Source organism: Vanacampus margaritifer, chromosome 8 (genome assembly GCF_051991255.1).
Source record: "Vanacampus margaritifer isolate UIUO_Vmar chromosome 8, RoL_Vmar_1.0, whole genome shotgun sequence".
Classification (NCBI taxonomy): domain Eukaryota; kingdom Metazoa; phylum Chordata; class Actinopteri; order Syngnathiformes; family Syngnathidae; genus Vanacampus; species Vanacampus margaritifer.
Genome location: NC_135439.1, coordinates 16111235 through 16121832, shown reverse-complemented (window position 1 = coordinate 16121832; position 10598 = coordinate 16111235). Strand labels below are relative to the sequence as shown.

Sequence of the window (10598 nt, the reverse complement as noted above, 5' to 3'; positions counted from 1 at the left end):
CAACGTTTGTTTAATCATTCCACATTTGAAGTCAGCTCACATTTTCAAAATGTCTGATTGGGGAATTTGAAAATTATTGAAAAGGAATGCTTTACTTTGACATATTTGCCCTTGAAAGAGGTCACTTGTACAGGTGTGACCATCTACCCCCTTATGATACAACTTTTTTGAGTTCTCCATCGAAATTAACGTGTTTGAGAGACCAATAAGTACAAAGACAAAAGTTGACAAGTTATAGTATTTTATTGATACAATGTTAAGAAAAAAGGAAAACGAAGTCCAAAATTATTAGTCCCCTGGCCATTAATAGTCAATACAGCGTTTGTTTTTTGATTATTTCACATACCAGTAACAGTAGTTATTCTGATCAGTAGTTGATAGAGATCTACAAATCTATCAACATTTTTTGTTAGGTTATGTTTGAGAACGTTTTCATCCCACCATCGACCGTTTTCTCCCCCTCAAACGAACTTCATCAAGCTTTTTAATGACTGCTTCAGATTTTTTGGACGAGGCTGTGTAGCTCTTCAGTAGCGTCTCAAACAGTGCTTCTGTGTTGGGATGAGTACTGAGGAAAGCTTTCTCCAGCACATACAAATCTACCCCCTTATCTTCTGGCAGAGCCGAGATGTAACTTAAACCAAAGTCGATGAGGACCAGGTCGGACTCGCTCTTCCCTGATGGACACCTCAGCAGCATGTTGGAGGTGGTCAAGTCTCCGTGGATGACATCCTCGTCGTGCATTTTGGCCAGGATGTGGCCCATCTTCTTGGCCAGATGCTCCAGCTCTACATCAGACGGCTGTGCGGAAGCAATGTGGTCACGCACTGTCGAGGAACCCACAATTTCCTCCAAGAAAATGCAGTGGGATTTGTAGTCCACAAAGTACACTACAGGGGCTGATATGCCTGAAACGAGGAGAGATTATTATTATTATCTTATATAGAAACTGGCTGTGAAGTTGGTCCATAAAGCTAAGAAAGATAGAAAAAAAATACTACGCAGGTGTGACAATGAACATGATGAAAAGTGTGTTTTTCGTTCTTTGTTGAAAAATATCGTTCACAGACACCGGGCCGTGACGTGAGCTTCTTGACTTGAATACTGTACTTGCCTGCTCTCCGACAGCGCAGAATAGAACGAACCTCCTGCACAGTCCGACGATGTGTCAGTTTTTCGTCCAACACTGGGTGTCTGTAACGTTTCGGGAACCTTTCTTTCACAATTGTCGGCCTTCCAAGAAACACAGCCTGGTATACTCGCGCTTCTGCGCCTTGCTTTAATAACTTTGCTGTACTAAGAAAGTCCGAACAGGGTGGCTCGACTCCGCTGTTAGTTGCCATGTTTTTTTCCGGGTCTGCTTCTTTCCGGCCATTGATGGCAAATCACGCTACGCATTACCGCCACCTACTGGTATGGAATGTAGCTCCTTTTTTTCTTTTTTTGACGACAAATTAGGAAACAGGGCTAAAGTCACGTGACCAATGCACCCACTGTGCCACACAATTATATCAATTATTGACATTGATGGCATGAGTGTTAGTTTGTACAACAAAGCAAGGAAGTTGTTTGCTGTTAAACAAATTTGCTGAGGTTTTCTTATATCAAACAAAAAGGCCGACCGGGGTGTCTTTTGAACATTTAACTTTATTTCACAAAGTCCAGAAACACGGGCACTGTCTTTTCTCCACACCGTGTGCCTCAACTGCCTAAACCCCGCTTGCGTTGCATTCAAAACCCGCATCAGAAAAATGTAAATTGGTGATACCTTCACTGGATATTGACCATTTGCACCGACGTCACGTGATCACGTGACTGCCCTAGGCTATGACGGACGGCGGAAGGAAATGATTGTTGAATAGCAGTGGACAGTGACCCGCACGGTCTTAGTGACTTAGCGACTGTTATTTTACAAATTAAAAGTTATTATTGCCCATCGACACACACCATAGTTTAGTAACTGGGATCTTTTCTAAAAATAGCTCACCACTAATGGGACACTGACTTGCTAAGAAGAATTAAAAGTAAAATGTCAACTTTTTTTTTTTTAACTTAAAATACACGTTTCTTAATTTACCAAATATTCTCATATAATTAGCTCATGTAGTGCCATTTTGAATGGCAGTGTTTTTAAATGGGACCTTATGTCAGATTGTTGTCTTATGCAGAGAACCGTATTCAGTGCATTTAAAAAGTGCCATTTTGAATTGCAAAATGTGTGTAAAGCAGAAAATTTGTTTAGGGTTTTGGAGACTAAAATAAGGACGCTTGACTGCCGTTGAGTTGCCGTTCATTCAGCCATCATGCTCGTCTTCTCAGCATACAGTATTTTCCATAAGAACATAAATTCCCAACATCCTTAGCGTCTCCCGTCAGTGCTGACGGGAAAACTGACATAATTGACAGTATCACCTTTAACCTCTAAATGTCAAAATACAAATATAATATTCTGTTGACACATAAAGGAATAAAATATTACTTTAGGGCTACATATAGTAACACAAAAGCATACATAAATAAAATTAATTGCACAAATCATTATACTTTGTATCCACTACATGGCCTTAAGGTAGTTTTCAAACCATAAAAAAAATCCCGAGTTGATACTTCGACACTACGTCTACTTGAGTAATGAACTCGAATAACAAAATAACGCAAAGCACTAACCACTGCAGATCGACAGGGGGCGGTAATGTACTATTACAGTTTGCAAACAGCCGTTGAACTCAAAAGAAGAACCATCGTCGAGTCAATAACAGGAAGTGAAATTCTTTTGAGATGTGTTTTTGCACCATTTATACATAGAAAGACGAACTTTTGCCGAAGCGTGGATACAATCTTCACAGGCCGTGAGATTTGTTGTGACATCTTATTTATAAACACACACGAAGATGTTTCTGTCGCTACGAATTTGACTAAAAAGCTTGCCCTCTCAGTCACGGCATACGAACACATTTTAACGCGGGTAATACGACAATTTGGAAAGTATTGCTATTTGGACTACTCTTTAAAAGCCTCAAAGCCTGGAGGTCCTTTGTTTTGCATTCGGGACCGCCCCCTAGTGAGTGCAATGCTTATGGAGTTCTTGGAGCGTTCAAAGCCTTGGCGATCAGTCGTAAACGTCGGACGGGAGCCGGAGCAAGATTCGGCGGCATGCGGTCCGACATTGAGTACAGCTCCGTGGCCGTGGCAGAGGGGCTGGGGATGCGGGACTTCTGGCTTTATGCTTGGATGCGGAAGGCGGCGGTGATAGCGGCTCATGGCATTGGTGTCAGCCTGACCATCATCATCTCCGTCCTGTCAAGACCCGGAACCAGTGAGTGGACGACGTCAACACGACTCAGTCAGTCCGGTTTACCGGACTCCCCCCGAATGAAATTAAATGAATCGGGTTTAAAACTATACCTTTATGGTTTCGATTTTGTTGAGGTCTGCTTTTCTTACCTGTGCTCGACCTGTATGAACTTTCGATCTGGTTTATTGGTGTTGTATTTGAGGTCTCAAGTCTCTAAAGTAAAAAGTCAATTTAACATTTGAGTCCAGAGCACATTTAAATGACTTTTTTTTATAGTCTGAATGCAGTTATTCAGTTCCAATGCAGTTCCACAATTATTCATACCCTGGCCAATTTTTGAGTTAGTGATGTTTTTTTTTTCTTGGCAAATGATGACAGAACATTATATTGAGATATATTGCTAATATACACTGCTAAAAGAAAACATTAAAACAACACATGCTAAATATGAATGAATGTAATCTTTTCATTATATACTTGATTTTTCTTTCCATTGTTTGTTGTGCTGTCACACAAAAATTATCAATAGAAATCGAATTTACTGACCTCAAGATTAAAGTGGGAAAACACACTATAGGCTTATCCGCCTTGTTGTCTTTGAAGACTTCAAACAAGTCAAAATGTGTGTGTGTACCTCTATGGCCTCCCTTTAAAGCAGTGGTAGGGAACCCCGGTCCTCGAGACCCCCTGTCCCGCCTGTTTTCCATGTCTCCCTCCTCCAACGCAGCTAACTCATTATCAGTTCATCAGCAAGCTCTGTAGAAGACTGATAACCATCCTGTTCATCAAATCAGCTGTGTTGGTGGAGGGAGACATGGACGACAGGCAGGAAGGACAGTGGCTCTCGAGGACATGGTCTCTTGAGGGATCTCGTGGCGTTTTTGGAAGAAGCGAGACATGATGTCTCTGACTGCAGCCGTGGTGATGAATGAATATTTATGTCTTTATCAGTTCTTTTCCTCTGACAGTGAAACTAAAATAAATCATGTATGTAATAATGTGGTTGCTTTCTAGCGTGCAATAAAAAAAACAATTCTATGAAATTGTAAACCCAGTTCTCTCTGTCTTCCAGGTTATTTTTCTTGGCATCCCTTATGTATGGCCTTTGCGGTAAGTTTATTGTACAGTATATAGACTTCATAATAAATATTTACTTACACACACGCACACATCGTTTTCCCTCTTACTTTAAAAATGTGCTGTATGAATGAATTATTACTGCTGGGATCAAATAGGCAAAGAGACTATTTATTTATAATAAATACATCAACAGCCATAGTAGCGTTGAAATTCAGAGCAACTTGTCCAGTTCAATATTAGCTTTCCTGTCAGCGTTCAGCGTAGGCTTCACACCCTCCAGTCTTTGTTCCCATCTTGTGAATAATAGATCAAGGTGATAACCTAATGACTTTGTTGAATAGCAAAGAGTCAGCTACGCTGTATTATGTTACAAACTGACCCGATAAAGGCTCGTACAATGGAAATTGATTCCATTGCATCTTTAAGCCAAGAGTGCCACCTAGAGGATATTTCATGAAGCTTCATTTGTCCATCACGGGAAATTTCCCACCTACCGGCTTTTTTCAGCAGCGTTGAAAAAATACTGTAGTCCAAAATGTATTTTTATTTTATTCTTTGTGGTGTTATTGATGTGAATATAGTAACGTATGAATACTGTATTATTGTCACTACAGTACAGTATATGCTTTTCTTGGGTAAAATGTGTACCTGATGAGCAAACAGCAATTCCAATGAAGTTGGGATGTTGATTGTACAAATAACGTACAATGATTTGCAAATCCTTTTCAACCAAAATATTCAAAAGACCAGATTTTTCATGTTCAGACTGATGAATGTTATTGTTTTAGTTGCAAGTATTGTCTTGCTTTGAATTTGATGCCTGCAACAAAAGACTGAGGAGTAAAAAAAAAAAAAGTCCCAAGAGGTGAACAAGTTAATTGGAAACAGGTGTGTCATGATTGTGTATAAAAGGAGCGTCTCCTAAAGGCTCACAAGCAAGGATGGGACAAGGTTCACCACTTTGTGAACAACTATGAGTAAATCGTCACACAGTTTAAGAATAATGTTTCTTAATGTACAATTGCAAGGAATTGAGCAATTTCATCATCTATGGTCCATAATATCAAACGATTTTTAGAATCTGGACAAATGTCTGCAGTACAGCAAGGCCAAGAACCACCATTGAATGACAGATTTTGCAAGGCCCACAGAATATTGTTTTATTGCTATAAAAACATGGAACCTACCAAAAGAAAGATTAGCGTCTGTTTACGTTTTTCAGCAATTAGCATTAGAATATAGCTAAGTTTCATAATTATTCACAAATCTGTTTAAAACAGTGGGTAAAAGAGCTTTTTACAACTGCTGCCACCTGCTGGCTGTTTTTTGTAATAACTAGCATTGCTTCAAGCATTCTCTTCAGTTCAGAGGCTGCGCCAAAGCCTTCTGTATGCTCTAGCATAAAAATCAAACAAACAAAAACTTATAAATACGTCTTTGTGAGTATGGTAATATTTTAAATAGAACGTATTTATATGTTTTTGGGAGCAAATAATTTGAAATGCAACTCAAGGTCCTAAGCAATTAAAACAATACAAAAAAAAAACATACACACCCACCCAATCCCGCCAGAAAAATCAAAACAAAAACAACATGGGCACAGAGAAACCATGTGAGGAAAGGCACCCAGAAAAAAAAAACTAAAAGACAACAAAATAAAAACAGTTAAGAGGCTAAAAGAAAACAGAATAAAAGGCAAAAACAAAAGATAAAATACAATATGATAAAAGAAACTGGGAATTAAGAAAATAAATAAAAGGGATTAAAAAGGTTTTGTGTAGAAATATGCTTTTGCAAAGCGTGCATTTGGCTAATTCTTTCTTTTCCTCCTTGTTGTCTCAGTATTGCCTGTGTCTGACAGAAGGCATCCTGATCTTCTCATCGGATTTGTCCCTCTGCTGCTGCAAGCCTCGCAAGTATAAAGTGCGCCTGCACTGGCTGTGTCAGATTCTGGCCCTGATGGTTGCAACGACGGGCCTCGGATTCATCGTGGCCAGCAAGAATCTCTCTGACTCCGCCCACCTGGCCACGTGGCACAGCCGGCTCGGCGTCTGCACCTTGGCCGCCTCCGCGCTTCAAGCGGCGTGCGGCGTCTGCGTGGTCTTTCCCAAGCTGCTGCGTCTCTCCATGCCCCCGCCCAGGTTGAAGTTATATCATGTCACGTGTGGCCTGGTGGTGTACCTGCTGGCCACGTTGACAATCATGGCGGCCATGTTCTCTGACTGGTACCAGGCCATAATCAAGGGGTTGGCGTGGTGGGCCACCTTCTTGATGCCGGTCTTTCCTGCTCTGGTGGTGATGAACCAGATAACGAAAAGTTACTTGCCTCATAAAAAGATCAGCAGCTAAGGTGGAACCACTTGGGTGACGTACTCTGAAGTAGAGATGGGAAAATGAAGCCTCATGAAGCACTTGTGATATTTTTTGACTCCTCTAGATGGCACTATTGGTTTAAAAAGGCAGTGGTAATGTAATACATTTTCATTGCACTAGGCTTTATATTTTAACCAAGAGCACCATCTAGAGGAGTAAAAAAAATAGTAAAAGTGTTTCATGAAGCTTCATGAGGCTTCATTTTCCCATCTCTACTCTGAAGAGCCGATCAGTCATTAAAGCAGCTACAGGCGACAAATGAAGATTCATGAAGCACTTGCAATATTTTTGGACTCCTCTAGATGGCACTCTTGGTATAAAGATGCAATTGCACTAGTCTTTCTTTTAAACCAGTGGTTCTTAACCTTGTGGATGTACTGAAAATAAATAAAAAATAATTAAATACAAAAAAATATATATAAATGGAAATTTAAAAAAATATATAGCCCTAAATAAATGAATAAATAAATTAGATTAAAAAAAAAGAATATTAATAAATAAAAGCGCTCTGCTCTCACATTTGTTTCATGCTGCAGATACTCTGTCAGGTCGAAATGTTATTCAAATGAGGGGGTGGTCCTAAGCTTGTCTTGGGTTGGGCTCCGCCTTTTGCAAACTGCCTTTCAATGGTGGAGTGAGCGGGTCTTAACCTTGTTGGATGTACTGAACCCTACCAGTGTCATATGGAGGACCCAAACTGGCAAAAAATTAAAAATAAATGACTAAATAAAAGTAAAATTAAAAACGGATATAAAAAAAATAATTAAAAAATTAAATACAAAATATATATATATAAATGGAAATAAAAACAAAAATACATATCCTTAAATACATAAATTAACGAGATTTGGGGTGTGTCATTACGAATCATGTAAGTTGGGTGTGTGTCTTGACCTCCGCCCAAATCCTGAGACTCACCAAACCCCTAGGGTTCGATCAAACCAGTTTTAAGAGCCGGTGCTTTGAAGCAAGAGCACCCTCTAGAGTAAAAAAAAATATATATATTGCAAATGCTTCATTTCTGCATCATTAGTTATTGGCTCTAATAAACAATTAAGAATTTAACATTCAAACTGCTGTATTACTGTATTTGTTGATATATATTGTGTGTGTGAGGATGTCAACAAAGGGCTATAATCGCTGACATATCTGAAAGCATGTATTTATTTATTTTCAATATTTCAAATGTGGTTGAATAAACATTTAGGTACGACAAATCCCTTAATATATTTCAATATGTACGGAAATAAGCACAAAGTTACAGTGTTGCATTTTGACCTACAGCATTTTCTTTTGCTTGACTGCTGCATACACAAAAATAAATGTTGATTAACTTGTGAGCCGCACCCATTTTGCGGTGGCTGTTTATTATGTAACAAAGTGGGAAAATAATCACAATTGCTATTAAAAAAATGAATCAGTGTTGTTTGTGTGATATTACGGAACAAACCAAGTAGACAACTAGCTCGCTTGCACGTCACACATGTCACGTCCACCGTAACCATCATCTCACTAGAGATGGGAAAAGTACTGACATTGTTGAGTAAAAGTACAATTACTTGTGTAAAAAACAAGTTTGGTAAAAGTACTCACTCCTTCCGAGTTTTCACCCATCAACTTTGTTTCCGTTTCCAGTTTGCGACATGTGGGCCGCGTCTCAGTGCGTGTTTTCGCCTTTGTGCGCGTTCCTTTCGATGGGTGCGAGGCTGCGAGTGTCTGTCTCAGTGTCCGAAGCATTTCAGATGAGCGGGAGCGTGCGGTTGGGGGACGCAGGGGTGGCGATGCGAGTGTTGGAACGCGGCCAGCATTGGAGATGCCACAGACATTCGACTTCTTCTTCCACGCCGTTTCCGGCCACTACTGCGACACACAGGCCGCGGCTCACTCGCACCCACACACCTGCGCCCGGAGTACTGAGACAAACACACTCGCACCCATCGACTGGAAGGCGCAACTGAAGGGTACAAGGGCGGAAGCGCACTTACTGGGACGCGACCCACACGTCACAAACAGCAACCGGAAACACGGAAGTTCCGCCTATACCCCATTAGCGAATGGATCCAAAATTGGCATACTGTACCTCGGCCAATTGACTCTGACTTGCTATCAAGCTGTGCCAGCGCGCATTGATCTCATATTTACGTTTCCTATCTAGCCAATTGCAAGTGTGTTTGCGTGTCGTAGAGCCAATCACAAGCTGGTATGTTGGAGACCGTGTGAAACGCTTCATATGATTGGCGGAGCCAGGAGACGTGACGGCTGCTTTTTCTTGCAGAAGTTCCAGGTCTACTATTTTAATCGTTTTCATGCATTTAAAAACAAAAGCAACAACCTTGCAACGGATAAAAGTAAAAAGTCGTCTAAAAAATAAATACTCAGGAAGGTACAAAATGCTGACAAAAAATACTCAAGTATTAGCACTTCTCTGTTCATCCCATTGCGCATATGCCAAAGGTCACTTGGAACACATTTGTGTATGGCCGGGTGCCATCACAGAACATCTAACAGTTTACAAGCGGCACTTGGTGACTCACTGTATGATAAGACAGCGCTACTAAATTGTTTTAATGAGCAATCCGTTTAAATCCTTGAAGCCTGAACTGACAATGAAGGAAAAGCACATTTTCACGGCATAAATCTATATAAAAAATCTCATGAAAACAAACATACTTGGATAAATCTAACACATTTCATATAGAAACTTGGCTTGATAAGGAGCCGTGAAATGGGATTGGATGGAAACAAAGTATTCACAAATAAATGGAAAAAGTGGTCATGTTGCTACGTGTGGAAAAATCTTTGGAATGCAACAAACTTCAAAACATGATAAGCTTCATCTATAGAACACTAGGATCACGTCTTCAAGCATTTAATGAAAAAAATTGCAACTTTGACAAAAATGCGCTTTAAAGACGACAAATTTGATTAATATAACCCGTTTTTTCCCCTGCAATTATCAAAACCAACCACTACAGCCACACTCAAAGATAATATATTCACAAATAAAATTGAACTCAGAGAGAGAAAATAAAGACTGGCCAACCAAATTTATAAAGGAACCAATTTTATTCTTAATTGAAAATAACTTGCAAGGTATCATTTTATGTGCTGTTATTTATTGCTGTTGAACCTCAATTAATCAGGCTTTTGTTTTTTTTTACAAGCTACTTTTAACGTATCCAACCTCATTTCTATGAACTTAAATTGGTTTGAAACAGAAATGATAGCTGCATGGTTTTATGTTGGATACGATTATGGTTTCCTTATGCCGCCAGAACATTACAAATGTTGAATATGCAAATCAAACATCCAAAAGACATTTAAAAAAAAAAAATAGAACGAGAGCTTTTATTTATTGGTCACTTTTTTCCCCCCAAGAAAGAGAATCTGCTTTTCTCTTACATTTCGAATGAAATTGGTGATGGTGACCTTCTTGACAACGAGTGCATCATCGAAATGTCTCCATTCCTTGGACAATGTTTCCTATTCCGCACTGACATTTGTCACTGACTGTACTTTAGGGATGGACCGATAATCGGCCCGGCCGATTCTCACTAAGCGGTGAATGCTTACGAATGTAGCGTATTTAAGGTTTCCATCAGGATTTGTAAGATGTTCACAGACACTTTGTAATTGTCGCAAAGACATTTCGAACATATTCAGACCATTTTTCATTGTCTGCAAAGATCTTTTGAAACATTTTACGAACCATTCACATGCATTTGTCGCTTAGTGAGATACAGGGAACTTGAATTTATGGATTTATTTATTGTTATTATAAAAAAAAAAAAAATGATGCTGACACTGGGAACTCCCTACACTTTTTATTTTTAAAAATAAAAATAAAATA

At 39.5% G+C, this 10598-nt stretch overlaps 2 protein-coding genes across 4 annotated transcripts; one reads left to right on the top strand and one right to left on the bottom strand.

The window, feature by feature from the left end:
- Positions 1 to 224: 224 nt before the first annotated feature.
- Positions 225 to 1399, bottom strand: LOC144056997 (EKC/KEOPS complex subunit TP53RK-like). Its single transcript, XM_077574180.1, has 2 exons — positions 1115 to 1399; positions 225 to 908 (listed from the first exon to the last, which is right to left on the bottom strand). Exons 1-2 carry the CDS (start codon positions 1341 to 1343, stop codon positions 433 to 435), a joined length of 705 nt encoding a protein of 234 aa, XP_077430306.1. The 5' UTR covers positions 1344 to 1399; the 3' UTR covers positions 225 to 432.
- Positions 1400 to 2724: 1325 nt separating this feature from the next.
- cyb561d1 (cytochrome b561 family, member D1) lies at positions 2725 to 8170 on the top strand. Of its 3 annotated transcripts, none has more exons than XM_077573343.1 (3): positions 2725 to 3343; positions 4368 to 4405; positions 6218 to 8170. In XM_077573343.1, exons 1-3 carry the CDS (start codon positions 3154 to 3156, stop codon positions 6722 to 6724), a joined length of 735 nt encoding a protein of 244 aa, XP_077429469.1. In that variant the 5' UTR covers positions 2725 to 3153; the 3' UTR covers positions 6725 to 8170. The 3 variants fall into 3 exon arrangements, with proteins under 3 accessions (XP_077429469.1, XP_077429466.1, XP_077429467.1); XM_077573340.1 differs by having other exon boundaries at positions 2727 to 3316; XM_077573341.1 differs by lacking the exon at positions 2725 to 3343 and adding an exon at positions 3537 to 4216.
- Positions 8171 to 10598: the final 2428 nt, after the last annotated feature.